The sequence below is a fragment of the Onychostoma macrolepis genome, chromosome 17, assembly GCF_012432095.1.
Source record: "Onychostoma macrolepis isolate SWU-2019 chromosome 17, ASM1243209v1, whole genome shotgun sequence".
NCBI classification, from domain to species: domain Eukaryota; kingdom Metazoa; phylum Chordata; class Actinopteri; order Cypriniformes; family Cyprinidae; genus Onychostoma; species Onychostoma macrolepis.
Genome location: NC_081171.1, coordinates 8,349,340 through 8,372,600, shown reverse-complemented (window position 1 = coordinate 8,372,600; position 23,261 = coordinate 8,349,340). Strand labels below are relative to the sequence as shown.

Genomic DNA, 23,261 nt, shown 5'->3' with positions numbered 1-23,261 from the left:
AATGTTAAATCTAGGTTCCAATGTAATAGTATACAAACTGAAGAAGTTATATACATTGTATTTAGCATTTATGGTGAAGATGATGACATAAAATGAACGATTCTGTTAAACAAAGTTTGTAGCAAGAGGTCCCTGCCAGTTCCTGTTCTCTTATTGTAAGTCAAATGAGCCAGACGACGGAGACTCTTACCTTTTGTTTGTAATGGCTCTAGGTGCCCCTGCCCCAATCTTTGGGCAGTTATGCTGATTGGATTAGGAGTGGTTAAATGGGGCAGGTTGCTATACCTGAATACTTCATTTGCATGCTTTGTTTAAGGTCGTCACCCAGGTGCTTTGTTTCCATTCCTAAGCACTGCCCCCTAAATGTATATAAACTACAATGTATCACTGCTTTAGTTAGACTTGGATGACTACAGCGACGCACAGCGAGTTCTCAATAAAGAGTAACTTCTGTATGAAAGATATCCCAACGTCTCCTGGTCTCTGCTTCGACAAGAGGAATAAAAGTTTCCAACACTATCCATTAACCCCTCAGAACGTCATAGCAACTGCATAGCAATGCCCTGAATACCACCTAAAACACCTTAGCAACCACATAGTTATGCACTATCCACTCATAACACCTTAGAAACCGTGTAGCAACACCCTGACAACCACCCAGAACACCTTATCCACCTTTTAACCATACATTAACCCTCTCAGAACGCCCTAAGAAACTGCATAGCAAGACCCTGACAGCCACTCAGGACACCCCAGCAACCTTATAACTATCCATTAACCCCTCAGAACACCATAGAAACTACATAGCAATGCCCTGAAAGTCACCTAAAACAACCACAGTCATGCATTAACCACTAAACACCTTAGAAACTACATTGCAACACCCTGACAACCACCCAGAACACCCAAGTAACCTTATAGCCATGCACTTATTCCTCAGAAAACCATTTAAGCTACATAGCAACACCCTGACAACCACTCAGGATACCATAGCAATCATATAGCTACCAACTGACCTCTTAGAACACCATAAAACTGTACAGACATTCCCTAAAAAACACACACAGCTATGTACTAACCCCTCAGAAACTGCATAGCAAGCAATGCCCTGACAACCACTCAGAACAACCTAGCAACCTTATAGTCCTGCACATACCCCTCATAACATTTTATAAACTACACAAACACCCTGACAACCACTTAGGACTGCCTGACAACCACCTAGCCATCCATTTACACCACAGAACACCACAGCAACTGGACAGCAATGCCCTGAAAACCACCTAAAACAACTAGAAACCACAAAGCTAAGCATTAACCACTCAGAACACCTTAGTAACTTCATAGTAACACCCTGACAACCAACCAGAACACCTTAGCAACCACCTAGTTATGCAGTAGCCCCTCAAAAAACTTCTGCAATTACATAGCAATGTCCCGGCAACCACTCCTAACACTTTGGCAACTGCGTAGGTACACATTAACTCCTCAAATCATCTTAGCAAATGCCAGAGCTGGGTAGATTACACAAACTGTAGTCCGTTGATGATTCCAAATTACATGACATAAACTGTAGTTAGCAACGTAATCTATTACATTTCACATTTTAGGTAATGTAATCAGACTACTTTTTCATTACTTTTAGATGACTTTTGATCCGTCTCTTTTATCACATTGATTTAATAAGGATCTTGTTCCATATCGATATAAAAATGCTAAGAAAAAGAAAAATTATATATTCCATTTAATCTTATTGACAACATGAAGTGCCTTAAACATTACATTATGTCAAGGTTTCTCAAACTGGGGTTTGTAAACTAACTGCAAGGGGTTTGAGAGTTCAATGAAAACCAAATAATTATTTCAATCATAAAAATGTAAAATTAAAATAAGTCATTAATTAAGCCATAATTTATTGCTATTGAGTAAATATGTAATCAATAAAAAAGTAACTGTACTTTGATTTATAATATTTTAATGTCATTTAATATCTAATTACAAGTACTTAAATCTGACAACGTAATCCAGATTACATGTAATCAGTTACTACCCAGCTCTGGCAACTGCATAGCAATACTCTTGGAGAACACACAAGTGTTGAACAGTGGTGAGTTTACACAGTCAAGCACAGACAATGTAAAAATCTAAGAAAATTTACAAGGAGCTGTTTTCCATAATATGCTAAACACAGATTTTAATACAAAAGAATATGGAAATCAGAGGTAATCTACTGCCTCACATTTCTCCACAGCGCTGTTTGCACGGAAAACCACAGCATGCAAAAGACAGGACTGATGACTGTGCTGGAAAAATACACACATCGTTACTTATCGATGGCTGAGATGACAAGCAGCACATACATAAGGGCTGGGTTTGGTGCATGGGTGTGCATGCAGGCTTAAACTTTATCATTACTCTGTTTTTTGACAACATGCTAAGTTTAGATCTTGCACCTGTTGAGTGGCCAGCACAGTCCAGGCCGTGATGAATTATAGATTAGGGACTGGACGCAAGTCGAATCAGGTGATCGTGACATACGGCACAAAAGAAAAGCACAGTGACACCAGGACAGCGCAAGAGGAGATCAGCTGACGTCTAAACTCGGACACACTATAATTTATTCATCAATTTTCCTGCCATTTGCATGAGCTCTCCTCCATGCTCACAATAAAACCGATAAGGGAAGGTTTACTTGGTCCAGAGTGCACTTAATGGTACAAGATCTTTGGAGATGCATAAATTAAATGACTTATGCAATATTATGAATAGGAAACAACCAGTAATGATCCAAAGTGGATGGAACAAAGGCAAGGGTGGTGTAAAAATACAATGTAAGAGGAACATCTGAGACTTGACACTGGACTGTGCCATCACAGGTCCACATCAGCTGATAAAAGGTATTCATCCATCTATGAGAACATCAGGGCTGGACATCTTCCCCGTCCTGCAGTACTTGGCTTTATTTCACGAGGATCTTGCAAGAATATTCAAGGTCTTATTATCAAACAGCAAAATCAGGACTGTTCCCAAATTAAATTACCCTAATAAGGTTTTCTTTGCACTTTTCAAATAAGAGAGTTTGAAGACAGACTCTGATGCTCTCAACCCAGTCCACCCAGACCATTTACAATAACAAAGCTAAAAAAAAAAAAAAGTAAATCAGAGAACATGGTTGCAAAGTTGAAAATACATTAACATATGACAACCCACATTTGCCATAGCCATGTTTATTCAGAATTCAGAAACTTGACCCAACCTGATAACCAAACTATGCTGGTATGTAAAGGTTAGCCAATCATAAAGAAGGTCATTTACATGAAGTCTAAAAATGTACAACAGTAAAAGCTAAGGGTGCAAAATAGTAATGATTATAAGTTTTATGGTGCAAGAAACTGTCTAACATAAAATAACTTAAATTTAAATAAAAGATGAAGCATGTAAGGTGTGACCCATTTAAGAGATTTTCCACTTGTATTATCTTGCATCTAAATCTTAATCTATGAAAATCAGCTTTAGAACAGTGTGTGCAAGTGTGTCCTTACCCCCGACTGCAGGTCCTTTAGTGTGTGCGTGAGGATGATTTTGAAAACGGCATGGGAGCGACTGCTTTCTTCATTCATATTGGTCGCTGCCACAGTGCGGGATTTATTCCCCTCAGACATCAAGGACTCAATGTCCTTTGGGTAGAAGAAGGGACATGATTAGAATCTCAGACATGCTTTAAAGGTCAGAAATACTGCACACTTGTGCATACTTATTTTTCTGTAAAAAAAAAAAAAAAAAAAGAAAGAAAAGCAGTAAAGATGTCCTGAATATGGCCTTTAAAAATAAGGCAGGTACAATGCCGATGAATTATGCTTACTGCAAAGTAACCTGTTTTTAGGTTTTGAACAGAGTTAAATAGGACTTCCACAATGATGAATCATCTATGGAATCTCTGGAATTCTACAGAATGGATTAAAATTTGTAAAAATGTGTTAATCCAAAGCACTGAACACATTAAACGCACTTAAACTCAATATATTTTAGAAGAATTAAAAGAACAGGTGACAAATTACACAATTCCATAAATCAAATTCTGCAAAACGCCACAGAAATCTGCTTTTTCCAGATTCTGTGTAGGCTGTAGAATGACTAAGAGTTCCATAAAGCCAAAAACATCAGCAGTGACATGTCGTATTGTGAGCTGACTATAAACAATCCTACAGTGGGATTTGCTAAGCATCAACTGCAGACCCAAAGAGGGGATAACTGAGCCACATGATCAACTAAATGACAGTATATATTGGGGGAAAAAAAGGAGGTGAAAGTTCAATCATTGTGCATGTTATTCTACCATTAAAGATATTTTTGTTCTATTTTGTTACCTTGTAACTTTCTACCGCAAGCCTTGATAGACCATCAACATAAGGCCCCAAAACTTTATGCTCTCTCACTCTTAAGGCCTGTCGACTCCTGTTGGAAAAACGGATATCATGTAAGATCAACATCTACAGCAGAGTAAAGCTCAGAGATTAAACATGAGACACAATAGGCTTCACCCTTTGGGGTCCAACAGGTCCCGGACTTTCTCGTTGTAGATTTCCATATAAGAGACTTCCACGGTGAAGCTCTCTTCCTCTCTCTGGTGTTGAATGGTCCGCTCAAACAGAGAACTGCAGAGTCTGGGGATCAAACCAGGTTGGTCCGCCGAACCCATCATGGTGTACGACTTCCCAGAGCCTGAGGGAAATGACATTTTCTCATGTTACTTAATTATTACACATAAATAAATCACATTAGAAAAGAAGAATGGTTATGTTTAGAGTGCTTTTAAACAAAACTGAGCAAAGGTCACTGCGTACAAAGCATTACTCACCAGTCTGCCCATATGCAAAAATACAGGCGTTGTAACCCTGAAAGGCATTGTGCAAAAGACTCTCCCCAAGGCACTGAAACACTACATCTTGGCCTGATAAAATATGATTGAATGACAATTAAGATGGACGTCCATAAATGTGAATCTTACAAAAAACCTGTCATGAACATTTTCAAGTGATGTATGACTCTGAGATGACAATTAAACTAAACTAAGGTTATGGTCCTAAAAATAGGCTTCACTGTGGCTTCAAAATGATTTACCACGTGAAGGAGAGAAAGAGAGGAAAACAGAAGAAAGCATGCATGGCTGTGCTGAAGTACATGACGACACCTAAAAAAACAGTTTAAAAACAATGGCATAATGAATGAAAAAAAAGGCCCTAAAAATAAGAAAAAAGGGTTTCATATATATATATATATATATATATATATATATATATATATATATATATATATATATATATATATATATATATATATATATATATATATATATATATATATATATATATATATATATATATATATATATTTTTTTTTTTTTTTTTTTACAATCAAATCAAATCACTTTCGTTCCCGTAGATAGAGTGCCATGACTTGAAACTGTACTGAAAACTTCAAGGTGACACACTGTAGATGTTCTGGGAAAAACCTTGTTAGTACAAATGATCTTGATGTGTAAACAAAACCTTATCTTCACTAGCACCACCAGCACCAGCGCAAGAACCATCAAAAGATGATACAGATGAGATATTTGGTACTGAACCAAGAAACAAACAAAGTGGCTTCTTCAAGAAGTGTTTCCAGAAACTGACCAGCAAACTTCTCTGTCTCCGACTCATCCATTGACCAAAAACAGTAGTCATAGGCGAAGGTCTTGACAAAAGAGATAAAAATGGTTACTTTGTGTTTCCGTTTATTCTATTCTATCAAACTTGTATAATGTATGAATGTTCTATCAAACTTGTATTTTGTGTGATGTAAGCATGTTAATTTTAGACAGAAATGAGGGTCATACCTTTGGCTGACCCCTGCTGCAAGACGATCCAAGGAGAGGGTGCATATGAGAAATGACAGAAAAAGAGCTTGTTTAAAAACAAATCACTTATGCATGTATTTTAGAAGAATGCACAATTGAAGTACAAGATGACAAGTAAGCTTCTGTATAAACTAAAAAAGTCCATGTGGTCCATTATTTTATATGTGATATCATGATAATACTATTAATACCACTGTACATATACCAGGTTTCCATGGTATTATTAGAGTTCTATTCATAGCATAATATTTTACACTTGCAGCCAAAAAATTGGAATAATTAATTTAAAAAAAAGATTCTGAGTTAAGCTCACCTAGGCTGCATTTATTTAAAAAAAAAAAAAAATGCAGTAAACAGTAATACTGCAAAATCTCATTACAATTTAAAATACTTTTTATATGCTAAATTTTGCTTTCCTGTCATAGAAATAAAGGTGATTTTTAATTCTATTCAAATAGAAAATAGTTATTTTAAAATCATAAAAATATTTCACAATTTTGGCCACCAGTGCATAATATTTCAGTACATTTTTCCCTGAAAACATCTGAGCTTTAATTATTCCAGGAAGTTCAGACAAGCTTAAAAAAAAAAAAAAAGCCTCTAACTGTCCAAATTCTGTGGACCCACTGACTCACAGCTGACCAAAATAGCATGTCATCACCATGAGCGCACTCAAACGGGACTAGGAACCAGCGGCTCTACACACAATCACACATCCTGAGTGAGTCCATGTCATCAGTTGTACTTTGCTCAGTGGACCTGAACACAAACAGACTGTCTCTCACTGAGAAAGCCCTGCCGTTTACAGGGTAAATACGCATTTGGAGCCCTGACTCAAAGTTGTGTTATCTGTAGAGGGCACCTCAATGGCTTTGCACAGCACTCTGTGAACACAATGACCTATATAAGCATTATTGACTGACTCTGGGAACGTATTGAAGGATCTTAATCGCTCAGAGAGCACCGTGCCTTTCCAGGCAAAATTAATTCAATTCAATTCTGTTGTTGTTCTTGGGGTAATTAAAAAAACACAAATGCAAAATGCAAAGCCCTGTTCCAAACCATAGTGAGCTGCCTAAACAACAAATAGAACTGAAACATTTAAATGAAACATCTACCAAGTATTTTACCCAATATTTGTTTGTACCATGAACGTTTGAGCACTGAGCTATTAAAATATTATTTAATATTAATAATTTAATATTTATTATTATTATAATAAAGAGTTACAGTTATACTTATGTCATTTTGCATGGAAATTTGTCTTGAGTACATGACAAACAAGTCAAATAATAATAATAATAATATTCTATATGGGGTCGACCAATATGTGTTTTTCAGGAGCCGAGGCCGATACTTATTATTACAGATCAAGTAGACCGATAACCAATATTTTGAACCAATATGCCTGGTGTAAAAATGAAAATTAACAATAACAAGGGCGCTGAAAAAAAACCTCTCTTTAAAAGCTTAAAAATGACCGATACCGATAACCATAAAAATGCTTAATAAACAGCCAGGCTGATAATCGTCAAGCCCTAAATATACCCCTAAATGGTTTAGTTTATTTATAGTAATAATTGAATCTTGTATTTGTATATTTACAAATAAAAACGTAAGATTAAATTATTGCTATAAATAAACTAAACTATTAGTGAAATCAGCAAAAAAGTGGTTTCTATGTAGGTCACTAAAAGGTTAAAAGAAATATAAGTTGGCTTGGTTGATCCAAAATATGAGGAAAGACTTCTTTGCCAGACTATGCAAATATGAATCATACACAATAAGCCAAAAATGTGTGTAAAAACAAAAACATTTTTAAGAATCTCATAACTAAGGACATATATTATGTGGAATTATTGCCAATTTATACATGCCTTCTGCACATACAAAAAAAAAAAAAACTATAATGACCATCTTCAGCAGTGGCGATCCCAATCTAGAAAATCTATGTCCATGAGAGCTTATGGAAATCACCGAAGCGTGTATAGCCATGTAGTTACACAGCAAGCAAACGAACAAGCGAGGGATGGAAAGCAGGGGCAAAATATGCCTGGATTCAGTTCCAACGACCCCGGGCTCAGCTTGTCGTTTAAAATCAGGCCATGCCGCACTTGTGGTATAATAAGTTGCATCCTGACGTCCCCCCCGTCACACCAAGCTGAGAACTGAGAGAGATGTTGGCCCCTGAAGGAAGTGTCAAACTGAGCTTCATCTTGAGTTCCTGGGGGAGGTCTGGCAAACGGGGTGGACAAACACACATGGCGGTTATTCGGAAAGCAGTGGAGACAGCTGTATATTCTGTAACACTACAAATAACATTTCTGAGTGACAGTCACTCAATTCTGACATTGAAATAAATGTGGATATTCTTAGAAAATGATCTCATCTCCATATTATCGGTTTCTCAAAATCTAGCCTTGCTATCTGTCGCTGCAGGGCATAAACAAAAGTGTTACAGATAACAGATACTTCAGAGTAAAACAAATCAAATTTCATGCATCATAGGAACATAACGCATGCTTTCAAGACACCTAAAGGACAGATTACTAATTCTTGAGAATGAGGTCTTTACCAAACCTCCACAGCCAAGGGTGTTGCTTGCAGTAGGTATGTGTGTAATGGCAAATGATTTCACTGGTTTGTGTGTAGGGCTGCAACGACTAGTCAACATTATCGACAACATCGACACTAAAAAATTGTCGACAAATATTTTTGTTGTCGAGGTGTCATTTGATCTCATGTGACCTAATGTAAGAGCCTGCAATACTGCGGTTTGACCAGTGTGGCGCTGTAGCGCAAGACTGTAATTCAGCTCTCATGGATGCAATTCAAGAGAAGACGACACACAGCGCTTCAGAGAAAATGCATCCGAACCTGAGCGGCGTTTGGATGAATATGTAAATATATACTGCGCGCTTTCCTCTCAGTAACGAAATAAACACAACAAAAACTGACAACGGTGTGAAAGCAGCAGTTAAAAAAGCATCTGATTACAACGATGTGGATGTTTGCATGAGCTCTGCAGTTCAGTACTCCAGTAAAGTCCGGTCACATCATGTTTATTTATATAGTAACTTTATGCAATAGATAGCTTTACGGTATTAAACATGAAAAACCAGAGTCCGTGTCGCTTTCAGTTAGAATTACAACTTGATTTTCTGTTATAAAGCATCTCTCCAGTGTGAAGCTAGCTAATGATAAAAAAAAATTTATTAGTGGGAAAAAAATAATTTAATTAAAGTGACAGTTTGGTTTACAGAGATCAAAGCTTGATCTAGCTAAGGACTGTTTTGGTTATCATAACCCTATAAGGTATTTTAAGACATTATGTAGTGAATAAAATAGTTTATCCAAAGCATCTCATCACTTACCTTTATTTTGTTTCTTATCTATATGACTTACAAAAGGAGATGTTAAGCAGAATGTGCAAGATGTGTCATTCAGTCATCATGTTAGAATATAACTAATTGCAAAAGCTGAATAATCAAAGTCTACTGATAAATCATAGACGATTAATCGTTCTAATAAACTTAAATCTAATAACTTAGATTAATGAATTATCAAAATAATCGTTTGTTGCAGCCCCATGTGTGTGCTACACCCAGACTACTGCTCATGCTTGCAGCTCCCGCCGCCGGCAACTCCTTTCCCAAACACTCGTTACAAGCCCTAGTGACTTTGACCTTGTACTATCTGGCAAAGCCTATACTAACTATACCCCTGGTCACATTTAATCATATCTGATTTGCCAACATGACAAATACAATGATGTACAGTCTCTGACGGAATGGACAAAGTAATGAAATGATTCATTTCAAACAAATGATTCATTTCAAACAAATAACACTACTTAGCAATGTTTCTAATCTTATCCATCTTCATCATTCTGAGCACAATTGTATATTTTTTCCAGTAATAAGCTACATTGCTGCTTTTTTGCTCATGCAATGTTGATTAAAAACGCTCTGCTAAACAGTCTTCTTATTTATGTTGGGCTGAGAATCTAAATTATTATAATGAATCGCTTTGTTTGGATGACAGACGTGACATAAACTACATTTATTATGTTTACATTAATAGTCATCATAAATGTAATTTTTATAGTTTCTGTTCCACAAAAATACTACTCTGATTGCAGAATATACAGTAATATGATATAACAAAAAAAAGAAAAGGAAAAAATTAAAATTAAATTAAATTAAAAAACATTAATAAAATAAAACGAATCAATTAAAAATAAAATAAACAAGTGTTTAGGTATAAGTTGGCAAAACTGAAATGGATGCTTTGTTTTTCACTACATAGTTAAAAATAAAATAATTAAATCAATTAATATATATATAAAATATGCACAATATATATATATATATATATATATATATATATATATATATATATATATATATATATATATATATATATATATATATATATATATATATATATATATATATATATATATATAATAAAAAATATTAAAAAAATAAAATATAACAGGTGTTTAGGTATAAGTTGGAGAAAGTAAAATGGGTAGTTTGTTTATCAGACCAAAGTTAGATTCATGTTTTTGACTGTCCAATGACGGCAGCCATGACAACCCAATGGCAACCTAAGGAAAGCTGGCAGCTGCTCCTAAGTTCCCAGTCTGATTTCCAAACATTGCTGGACAAAACCCACAATGCATCACTCTGTGTTGTCCTAACACGGCTGTCCTGTACATCTGCACAGATTGGAATCGCCCATGAGCCAACTGTACAAATGAAAAATGTGTATGCTGTGCCTCTATGCCTGTGCCTGTTTTCCCTACAGGAGACAGAGGCATGTGGTTGTTATTACCCAAAAAAATGCCTCAGTGACAGGTGAGACCAATCGCTGAGAGACTCTCTAGCTAGAACAGGGATCAGCGCTGCAGTGCTGTTAATCACACGAGTTCTCTCATGATGTCATCGAGTAGCCTCGCCAGTAATCCTGTACGTTGCTTTATGACATTGTTTTTGTGGGAGTGAGTCAGAGGCTTCCTGATATGAGGCAGCACTGACTGAGCAGAGTCCTTAGCTGCTGGGGAAGACACAAACTCTCACTTTCTTTAGCAATCGCACACACAAAAACATTCATTTAGAGAGTGATGGTTTGGCAGCGTGCAGCAAAGAGAAGCTCACATAAGACCTTTCCCCCAAACCAGGAAAAATCTTGTAGTTAGGGCTGGATGAACAAGTTAAATACAGAAAAAATACAGCAAAAAACATGCATTTTACAAAAAGAACACTAGAAAGAACAATACTTTTCAACAACTAATTCTTTTTAAACTCTACCATTCAAAAGTTTTGGTTTTAATAAACAAATACTGTTATTTAGCAAGGATGCATTTAATTAAAAGTGAATACATTTGTAATGTTAAAAGAAATGTAAAAAAATATGCCTATCTGTAATGTACTATTCGTCAAAGAATCATGAAAAAAATGCATTACTGTTTTTACATTAATATTAAGCAGCAAAACTGTTTTCAACATTGATAATGAGAAACGATTCTTAAGCTGCAAATCAGCATATTAGAATGATTTCTGAAGAATCATTTGACACTGAAGACTGGAGTAATGGCTACTGAAATTTAGCTTTGCAATAATAGGAATAAATTACATTTCAAAACATTTAGAAAACAATTATTTTGAAGTATAAGAGACCTTCAAGAACGAATGACTGAACCACAAATTAATCACAGAATCATTTTCAACCAGATTACTGAACCTGTCAGTGCAAAGAGCTGGTTCAGAAATAAAAGTAATCTGCATTTTGGCTACTGACATTAATTAAATATCATATACCACTATAATGTTCGCAAGCTGTGATTTAAAGGGGAAAAAACTAGTACAGTCTTTTGGGAATTTGATTGCAAACTCCATAGTTGCAAACAAAATATCGAACATAAAAAACTGATTTATTACCATCTAGCCCTACCCACAGTTACTGCATATAAATCAATTTAAAATGAATGATTAAATGTTTACCACGCTTACAAAAACATGCTGTGGCAAAGTTTTGGCAAACACTGCCATGAAGGTCATTAGTTTGAAAAAAAAATAGACTTTGTTTGCCACATAATAACAGCAAGCTCATCACAAACGGTCGCTACTTTTAATAGTTGCACTTTTATTATCCAAGGAACTGTCTATAGGGGAGGAGGCTGCTATGAAAGACTGTGTCAACAGTGTCGTCCCTTCCCCCACTCTGTATCCCTCCATTGGTGCTGCAAACAATGAGGAAATCACCACTCTGGCTTGGTGCTATAAGAGTATACAAATGAAACCGAGACCAAAGCACCACAGGCGGAAAATAAAAACCACATTGACACCACCGGAGGGAAAACCCTCCATTTACAGGCTAAAAAGTGGTGGTTGATTCAAGTCTGCAGTCTAGCAAACAAGCCACTGGCCTCAATCTGTCTTTGAACGGCATCAAACACACATTTAATTCCGCCGCATTCAATCAGGCTTTCATGCAAACTCAGGGAGCATTCCAGAAACATGCTTGCGGTTTCATTTCCAGCTAGTTAATGGATTCACCCGATGCCTCCTCAGACTATCCTAATATTCCTAATAGGCTTGAGGAAAGCATTTCCTACAGAGAACCATTTAAATCTCTCTTTCGAGAGTGTATCGATCACTCCGAGGCAAAGTGTCGACTCAAGGCCAGGACTGTAAATCCCTATGTCTTTGTCTGCATTCTTGCAGGGTCTGAAGTCTGAGAACAAGGGGGAGGAAGGAATGAACTTTGATTATGGTCCACTGCAGCTTTCTCATGGGGTAGTGATGTACGCTACGGTGACAGCTGTCAGTGCGAGTATGCCAGAGACCAAGGGTTGTGCCAAACGCCATCTAACACCTCGTGGTTAGCGTTCGCATGACGGGCTAGTCAGAAAGACAACCTGACCGTGCACACGGACGCACATGAACTACCCTTCAGCTTTTGGGCTCTGAGGTAGAGTCATTTAAAAAAATGTGATTCCGCTCCGGTTGCTTGCAAATAGGCAGCTTGTGACTTGGAAAGATGATGTTTTGTACCCTTGACCTAAATTATGATCCACTAGATATGTCCTAATGAATGTATGTGCACCGACAGATGTGGTCTCATGCTTGAACTTAATGCTCTTGAGCAGGCCGAGGGCAACAGGATGCACTCTAGGGCACGTCTTTCACATGATGCAGAAATGATTTTACTAAGCTAAGGACACCCAACTGTGACTCAATGTCTCATTAAGATTATATGATGCCCATCCAGTCATTTTCATTGATTTGCTATATTGCAGAGGTTGGTAAGTAGGCATTAGCCATTGTAAGATTATATAATCTACATATTCTCTCTATAAGTACATATTTCAACATATACATGTACTGAAAGAGAAAAGCTGCATTACAGCTGGAGTTGCACAATTTCTCTGAATAGCAACACAGATACACGTATGCAGAGTTGGCTAATGAGAGTGTGTCGTCTGGATCGGCATTAAAGGTGATTGTGTTTGAACTAGTTGAGAACTGCACCCTTGGCATTGCTTGAGGACCTTGCTGTACGTCTCTCAGGTGAGAGCGTGTCTTTGGAGAGCATCATATGAGATTGACAAAAAGCTGTAAAGGAAAGGTTGTTCTGAGATGGTTTGGGAGTGTTTTATGTAAATGACTAACCTCGGGCATAAGGTCGCTCATTTAGAATACTCCAAAATAATTAACACTAGAACGTGGTTAAGAGCAAATTTATGTGCATACGCATGTGGTGTGAATTAGGCAGAAAGTATAAATATAAATAATCCACGCAATTATTATTGAATGACAGCTATTGTCTTATATAAGGTTTTAATAATCATTCTAATTCTATGATGACAGCAGAGTCTGTGTCTATAACTGCAGCACGCAATTATAATAATTAAAATGTTATCATCTGTTGGTGTGGATGCTAATATAGTTATCATTATTGGTGTGAACAGCCCTTTATATTTGTTGCAATATTATAAAAAAGAAAAAAACTACTCTTAACAAGTATGTCCAATTTTCCAGTTAAAATATCTAAACATCCTTGAAACAAGATAAATTTACTTAAGAAGAGACTGCATAGGAAAAGACAAAACAAGAGAATGTATCTTCAAATGTAAATTTTTTTTAGTTAAATCAAAATACAAAAACAAAAAAAAACCATTACAAATGTATACTTTAAAAAAAAACAAATCGATGGAAACATAACTAGACTTATTTTATGCAGTGTTGCTATAAAGTACATTTATCTTGTTTTAAAGATTTTTTAAATAGTTTTCCTGGAAAACAGGTAATAAACATTAAAAACTCAAAGTCGTAATTTTAACACCGCATACTGTAAGACAGGAGGATCTAAACTAGTGTCTATGACTTGATTAAAAAAATATATATATATAAAACATCTTAGATCACTGTTCAGGGACCTCTTATGACATGCATCACATACATGCCTACTCAAGAAGCATTCAGTGTCGAAGGTATCTGAATATGCTTTTGAAGTCGTTTCTACACAAATATGAGACTGTGTCTAGCACTCAAGGCATCTGTGCATCACTGCAATCACTAACAGAGCCTCATGTAAAGGAACTTTGATACACAGGGTGGCTGTTCCTGTTAGAAACAGTGCTGAGTCCTCAACACACCTGAACTCATTCTGACTACTGTATGTCTGACTGATTTCCTGTCTGCCAAAAACACGCCCTGTCTCTCCGGTGCTCTTTGGTGTATTTAGGTGGGATGGTCATAGTCTTGATGTGCTGGCAACTCCTTAAATTAACAATCTAACACGCGCCTTACACGAAAGGGCACAGCTGCAAAATACTGTTAATAATAATGAAATAGTTGGGAGTGACAAGCAATTATTGGTTATGAATGACAGGGATTTTTCTAAAATTATATATGTATGCTATTGTGATCATAATTCACGAATACAGACATAAATACATTGACTTGCCAGGCAAACTTCTGGTAAAGATACTTATTGCTCATGTCTGGGTGTGTTTAATCCTCAATCCATCCAAAACACCCCTAGGAGCTGCTTGCAAACATAAAACCTTTCAAATGTCATTTTCTTTCATTAAAGTAAATGGACAGGCACTAAGATTCATTCAGCCTGAGAATGTGATGCCATCGGACATACAGAGAGAGGTACAACCACACAAAGGACTGAAAGACGAATATACACTGACACATAAACACGGCATGTGTAGCCATCAAAAAAAGATGGTCTGGAATGTGTTGTAGCGCCTGACAGATCATAATTAATACGAAATGCCAGCAATAATCTGCATAAATAAGGCTATTTTGGTCATGTGAACCTTGCCATTTGAGGCATCTGCATCGCAGGGGCCATTAACGGGGCCGGCGATTGAGCGCAGCACGACACATGAACTCAACGCTGCAATTAAACTGTCTGTTGTGCGAAGGCAGCAGGCGGCTCGACCATTCACTTCCAAGTTTAAAACCTGTTCAACCTCTGTCTTTGTTTGCACTGCACGACAAGAGAAAAGCAGAGGGAAAAAAATAATTGTGCTCCCTTGTTTACCCGCCATAAAAGTCAGAGGAAATGTTTATGGCCGACAGATGCTAAAGCTAGCTTGTATTTTCCCCTTTTTCCAGACACAAGAGCTCCTCAGCTATGGATGACCTAGGGTTAACCCTCCTTCTGCGTTTCCGTGACAACGGAGGGCAGAGAAAAAGAGAGGAAGTCAGACGGAGGAGAGTTATGCCCCGACACACGGCAGGACGGAGCGAACAGCAGGCTGCGTTAAAGAGAACTGCACGTCCACATTCCTGTTCTCCCTCAGCCCCCATCGTACGAGCCGACCGACCGAAACCCACAATGATACACCCGTTCTCAAAGCCCCTGCTCTCAGCTATCTCATGAAGGGTCCAAAACATGAAATATCTGATTAAGAGAGGAAGAGAAACAAATGCCGGTCTTGTTTGGAATGGAATTCTAGTTTACAGCATACTACTGTATATACATTAAATATTACTGTTTGGGTATTATGTGCTCATAACATTTTAAACAGTACTATGCTGTATATATTTTTTGTTTTAAATCAAAGGAGTTTGAAATGCCTCGATTCTTCATCTTGGAGAAAGAAATGGTTATTTTAAATCCAATTTTTTGCACAGATCAATCTGATCAAATAATGAGTCAGGAAAAAGATGTTATAAAAAGCAGCAGATATTACTTCCGCTTCATTACTCTGGAGAAGGAGTAATCTAATGAGAGAAATCTAATGTCAGTTAGATTTTTTGTGTTTTTGAAATAATTATGTTAACCAAGGTGGCATTTATTTGTTCAAAAACACAATAAACAGCAATACTGTGAAATATTATTACAGATTAATTGTTTACAGATTTCCAGCAGCCATTACTCCAGAAATCATTCTAATATTCTGATTTTGTGCTCAAAAAACATTTCTTATTATCATCACTGGTGAAAACAGTTGCTGCTTAATATTTTTTTGAAACATAAATTTTTCAGGACTTTTTGATGAATAGAAAGGTCAAAGGAACAGCATTTATTTGAAACAGATAATTTAATACATCCTTGCTGAATAAAAGTATTAATATGTGACCCGGAACGACAAAACCAGTCTTAAGTGTCAATTTTTCAAAATTGAGATTAATACATCATCTGAAAGCTGAAGAAATAAGCTTTACATTGATGTATGGTTTGTTAGGATCGGACAATATTTGGCTGAGATACAACTATTTGAAAATCTGAAATCTGAGGGTGCAAAAAAAATCTAAATATTGAGAAAATCGCCTTTAAAGTTGTCCAAATGAAGTTCTTAGCAATGCATATTACTAATCAAAAATTAAGTTTTGATACATTTACGGTAAGAAATTCACAAAATATCTTCATGGAACATGATCTTTACTTAATATCCTAATGATTTTTGGCATAAAACAAAAATCGATACTTTTGACCCATACAACGTATTTTTGGCTATTGCTACAAATATACCCCAGGGACTTAAGACTGGTTTTGTGGTCCAGGGTCACATATAGTGTGTCAGATTTTCCAATTGAACTTACCTGGAATCTTTTCCTAGGTTTGCCGGGTACAGATATGTTTGATTCCCCTCCATTTCCACAACACATTTTGTGTTCAGGTCCTTTTCTGTTGAAAAAAAACACAATGAGGCAATGTAAGCACCAAAGAATATGAATTTTCAATTTATTTTGTGCTGCATCAAGTTGTTGGAATATTAAAAAAAGGATACAATGCCACTAAACTGATCAGATGAAGCATATATCCTATGGAACTGCTACTTTAAATATGTTTGTCCCTGCGCTGTCACTTAGATGTATCTAATAAGACAATCTTATGACCTATTGAGTTCCTAGTCATCCTCCTGATTATGCAGAACAAAAGGCTAAAATCAATAGCAGGGTTTATTTCACAGCAGGAGATGCTGCTCGAGGACTGAAACCAAACCAGCATTCTGACACAGAGAGTGTTCCTGAAATCAGCCACCACTATTCTCACAGATATGGAACGAGTTCAGAGAAAACCAGTTTTACAGACTCACGTCCTCAGATGGGATATTAAAGGCCATTTCAGGACAATCAATCTATAATCTCCCTTGACAGGCTGTTAACTACATTAGCAAAATCATCTGTGAAACTAAAGCAATGATTCTACACATGCCAGATGCCATATGGTAATCTTATTAATATCCCTTTTAATCAATAATTTTGCAACTATTTCCAAATCCTTATTTCTCCAAAATTGAATTACATGATTTCAGTGTGAAAGTGCAATCAGCTCATCAGCAGGTCATGAGATGCCACAGTTCTCTGAAAATAATTTAAAGCAAAAAAATCAATATTTCATGTCCAATTATGTATTCATTTGGAATGTGCTCATGTAATAAGTAAGAATTGCGAATCATCTGTCTCGGATTATTTTGCAAAATTGACCAGATGATGATAAAATGTGGCATATACCGTCAGTGGATTTGGATTTGTGTTTGCATTGAATTATTCAAAATTAAAACATTGGAATAATTTGATTCAATTTAGAAATAAATTGGACCAAACTGAATAGCTGGCAAACAAATTTATTTAAATAAACAATATTTATGTGCACAAATACATGAAAATAATTAGAAATAATAAATACAAATTTAAATAATGTATACACAAAAAAATATTATAGATATTGCAGATGGGAAGTAAATTAAGAATTAAAGCATTTTTTGGTCCTTTTTTGACTCACAAAAAATGTTTAGTTTAAGTTTAGTTTAGGCTGCAAGACAGCAAAACAAAGAAACATGGTCAATGAACACAAGATCCAGTGACAACAGCACTGGCTATATAGTTCAAGTGACACTTCCATGAACTGGAACGAAACTCTCTCCCACTGGCCACATGCCATCAGGCCATCCTTAATGTTGAACCCTGGGATTGGCTCGGGTCTCAGCTTGGCCAGAGCCTTCACTCTGACAGCAATTCCATTCAAACACTATGTCAGCAGCAGGCTGTTGCTAAAGCAGCTTCCGGTCCAATAAATGGATTCCAAATAAAGTTTTGCAGTTCGGTCAGCTGAAAGTTTATGATGCACTGCTGACTGCTGACAAACAAAGGGAACGGCCTAATGCTAACACACCCAATCCGACAGCAGGCCAAAGCATGTTTGAAACCAACACTCTCCTACTGACTACAACAGGGAAGTGGAAAGCATCTGCAGCTGACTCAGAAATCCTTGGAAAGGATGCACTCCGAAGCCACACTAGCTGTAACAACTTCCTGTTAAAGCAGGAAACAACTGGTTTCCTCCCAGCATTGGTGGCCAAGGTCCAATAAGGAGACCCATCTGGATTTACCACAGCTAGCCAGTCCAAAAATCTGAATTTCCTGCATTATGTCACTCAGGTGAGAGCGATAAGCACATGTAATCTTGGCAACAGTGACGAAGTGGAAAGACTGACAGAATCCTGAACACAATAACACAAAGAACAAGCGACTATTTATCTACAGTGAACAAAAGGGCAGTGACAATGCCCTGAAGCTAATTTCTATAATTATTTGCCTAGGTTTATGGAAGTAAAACCATTAACCAATGCACGGTTCAGCTAGTTACATGAAACTGCATTCTTCAGGCTATGCGAGAAGGGAATGAAGCAATTGGTGTACTCAACTAAACCAGTAAATCATTAACCATTTAAACCTCTATATCCCTTTATCCACCAAAAAGGTTTTGTGAAATTATCTTTACATAGTCTTAGGATTTAATATGAACATTTTCTTAGAGGAATCCAAACACATTTGGCCATGGGAACATGTTCGGTTATGCAACGTTGGCAAATAGTCCATTCAGACTCCCTTCCTGCCTTTGTCCAAAATAAAAAGAGAGAGAGACAGAGAGAGACAGCGCAAGTAAAACAGAAAGTTAAGTGTCATTTAGAGACTTTCAAATTCAAGTGCTCTATGTCTTATGAAATAACGTCTGAAAAGTCTTTGGAACTGGAATAATACAATAACGAAGGTCAGAATTCCAGCATTACAAATGGAGACCGGGAAGTGTTTTAAAGGATATGCGACTCAGAAAGCTCACACAGGCTGTCAGCACACGATCAGTGCTTGAGTCTTGTGACCGAATGTTACGCTCCAGTCGGACACGTGACCGCATCACTACAATGTAGCAAATATTTCACACTTCGGTGGCTTTACCAAGACACATGTTCTCCCATGTCATGCGGTCATGTGAAAGACATGCAAATAATCTTGGAGAAAAAGAAAAGGTGAATAGAAAAATTGAGATTTAATTAAACGGTATGACATTAATGGGGTGTCCTCAGACAGATAGATAGATGGATGGGAAGAGAGAAAGATCTTGCATGCATCATATATACAGAGTGCATGTGGTCATAGAAAACCTGGAAACCGGTAGTTGTGTAACGTTATAATTTATCTCAACCAATTCTTTTATAAATGCTATATGTTCGATAACATGCATACATATTTTGCACTTTTAAAAATGCACTTGTCATATTATTAATGAACTTCACCAAATATACTAAAGTTTAATTAAAAAGTTCACATCATCTGACCCAAATATATCTAAAGTTTAAGATGGATAGATAGATCAATTAACTGATTCCAATATCTGTTTCTAGATAGATAGATATTTCACCAAGACAAATTCCTTCCTTGTGTATGTAAACATACTTGACAAAGTTTTCTGATTCTAGATAGATAGATAGAATCATATTTCTTATGAACTCAATCTCCCTGCTGAAAAAACAATAGAACCCTGCCCAAAACACAATAGAAAATGTAATGCTTTTAATGGTTTTAATGGGAATTGTATTGGTTTTAATGGAAACTATAATGGTGTCTACTGGTATGTGATTGATTCTATTGGTGGGATGTTAAATCCTATTGGAAAAATGCCCAAAACACTACAGAAAGGAATTTTATAATGGCTTTACTGGAAAAAGCTAATGGTTTATAATGGTATTTTAATGGAAACCATTAGAATTTCTGTGATGGTTTCTATTGTTTTTTTTTTAGCAGGGTGGTCATGTGACTCAACACACATTGTTACATAGACAATCCAGCTGGCATGGCCTGATCAAATGGACTTTCTCAGAACTTTATCAAACCCCCCACCTAGTGTGCTGCCTAGCTAGACAGCTTCTGAGGAACACAGGGACAATAGCGTCCAAGAAAGCACTACACTGAGTCTTGAAAAACAGGCTGCATGTGAACCGTGATATCAAGTGACAGAACTGAAACTCGACTCACCTCTCCGGTTCATGGGCCGGACCCGAACCGCCACCTTCACGTTGGAGTCGCCAAAATTAGCGTCGCCCATGATGTATGTCGATATATCCACGAGAAGACGTGTTATAAAACGACCGAAATGCTTTCTGACAGCTTCGAGTTCATAAAATAAAACTCATCTAGATATGCCTGTCACAGGAGTCCCGGATAATTTGAGATATCTGAAGCGTGTCGTGTCCAAAAATGGCCAGCATCGTCCTTACTGGGTTGTTTTTCTGCGTTTTGAGCGGCACAGTAAAGACATTGTCGCTTTTAATAATGTAAAAGAAAAGTTTAGCAGAATGTCTTGACAACTGGAGATTTAGTTTAATCAAAAACAAGAGTCGAGAGCAAAGCCAACTCCCTCCTGGATCCCTGTCACACTCGCACTGGGTCAAACTGCAAATGTCAAGACTTTTGTCCAGCAGGAAACCGAGTAACTAATAAGTAAGCAGGGTTTAAATAATTCATGCCTGGCTGTGACAGTCTAACTAACGGTACCGCATTTTGCTTGAAGAAGGTTTTGCGTTTTAAAAAAAACAAATATATCCCTGCAGGTGTTTTAATTCAGGGAAACACTGCAGAACTATTTCAATGGCGGTTTAATCGTATTTATCTGGGTAACGTTAAAGTGCAATGCAGGCAGCTCTGTATAGTATTTTTCCAAAAATATATCAAACAAATAAGACAACGTTCGCAAAGCACATGACTAGATGTTAGGCTATTAAATGCTGATCTGCCAATGCAGCATTTTTACATGAACAAAATAGCAAACAACACGGTTTTAGACAATAATGTAAATGTCAACGACTGAGAAAAATCCTAATCTGGCAGTTATTTCCGAAATCTGATCGTGAATTTGTTGAAATGGTAAAAGATCCCACAGCATCTGATTCGTATTTGTTGAATTTTGGTTTCTTTTCAGGCTGGGTCCAACTTCACGAGATGATTAAAACAATGGTGCTGCTCTACATTCCCATCCAGCTCGGAAAATCTTCTGGGTTAATATCCAGTATGACGGAGACAAGACACGCGTCTTCTATAGAATTAGCGAATCCGGGAAAATGAAGATTGGACTGATTTAAGGACTCCAGCGTGGATGTTAGGGTCGTAATAAGCAGCCGCTTTATTCCATGACTGAGCAGCGCGAAGCCAGTGATGTTAACGGTGATCTGACGCCCAGCGGAAGTTCGTCTTTCAAAGTAAAAGTCCTTAAAATAATAACACAAATAAAATTATTTATAAACTGATTTTATACATTCACTAATAATCATCATTAATTTTATTATTATTATTAATAATTAATCATCAAATCACCAGTCATATAATAACAACAACAATAATTATTATTTATTATTATTAATATTATTATTATTGCAGTAGTAGTCGTACTATAAGCTGTATATTTCTTGAAAACCATCCATTTGCGATCAGCTGATCTCCTGAAACAGCCTTTCAACCTCCGATGAGTGTTTGGAAGTTCATGCCATTGTGGTGAGGTCAGATGTATTTCGGTAGTTTCCCCATTTAAGTCCATCTTTTTCATCGTTTACAGACATTTTAATATCATATCCATATAAAGGTGGATGCTCAAATAAACTCGATATCGCGATATCTTTAGAAAGAGAGAAGGTTCTTTAATAGTACTTATTTTGAGGAGATAAAATACTGCCAACATAAGATGTCTACTTTTACTGGGATCACAAATAAATGCGGCAATTTATATTCGGTAAATTTTCTTGAACCCGGTTTAACGGTCTAATATTTATTTGTTCATATTGTGCGACACCTGCTGGTCGTATTTAGCACACTGAAGAATCACTCGTCCCATACAAAAAAACAAACAAAAAAAAAAAACGAATAACGTTACTTAAAATAATAAAATAAAACAAAATAAAATGTATTTATTTTATTATTTATTTATAAATATACTTATTTACTTTATATCGTTTGTATAACTCATTTTGTCAGTGTCATTATTCAGGTGTATTATTTTTTTTTCTTATTGTGCTTTCAGTCAAAAAAGACTTACTGTTAAAAGTATAGAAAAAAAAATAGAACAGCAATAGAAACAATAACCATAGTTAAAAAGAACATTAAACAATATCAAAATCCATAGCTCAAAACAGAACGGAATAGTAATTAGCCTAAAGAAATAGATGAGAATGTAAGAAAAAATAAAAGCGAAAGAAAGGAAGAGGATATTACTCAATCTGAAAAATAAATAAATAAATAAACAAATAAAGTGAAGAGTTTGTGTTCTGTGCTGTCGATGACAGAGCGGTCACGTGGACGTCCCCCCCAGCGCTTTTTAGATGGACCATTTAATCACTCTTTTGTATGGTTATTAAAATTAGTGTATAGAGAGCTTACGGTAATTGTATGTCAGATACAGAGAAGGATTTTCGATAATGTAGCTCTTAAATTAAATGTAGCCTATTCGAGCTAATGATCGTCCCACAGTTTCTTGATTAGGCTGTAATACTGTGATATCCCACTAGAGGATGCTGAAATCTCAAATAAAACCACCCAAATGTATTTTCATTAGACCA

The 23,261-nt window shown here is 36.5% G+C and overlaps 1 protein-coding gene across 4 annotated transcripts in view; it reads right to left on the bottom strand.

Annotated features, from left to right (window-relative positions):
- The window catches only part of kif13ba (kinesin family member 13Ba), a 42,275-nt gene extending 20,376 nt beyond the window's left edge, over positions 1-21,899 (bottom strand). For 3 of the 4 annotated variants that reach the window (XM_058748735.1, XM_058748737.1, XM_058748736.1), the window contains exons 1-8: positions 20,692-21,897; positions 16,975-17,059; positions 5,879-5,894; positions 5,676-5,736; positions 4,859-4,951; positions 4,542-4,722; positions 4,368-4,455; positions 3,543-3,677 (exon numbers count right to left, since the gene is read on the bottom strand). In XM_058748735.1, coding sequence (XP_058604718.1) covers positions 3,543-3,677; positions 4,368-4,455; positions 4,542-4,722; positions 4,859-4,951; positions 5,676-5,736; positions 5,879-5,894; positions 16,975-17,059; positions 20,692-20,761 — 729 coding nt within the window. In that variant the 5' untranslated portion in view covers positions 20,762-21,897. Of the gene's footprint in view, positions 1-3,542; positions 3,678-4,367; positions 4,456-4,541; positions 4,723-4,858; positions 4,952-5,675; positions 5,737-5,878; positions 5,895-16,974; positions 17,060-20,691 lie in introns of all 4 variants that reach the window. The other variant, XM_058748738.1, reaches the window with a different exon arrangement.
- Between the last annotated feature and the right edge of the window lie 1,362 nt (positions 21,900-23,261).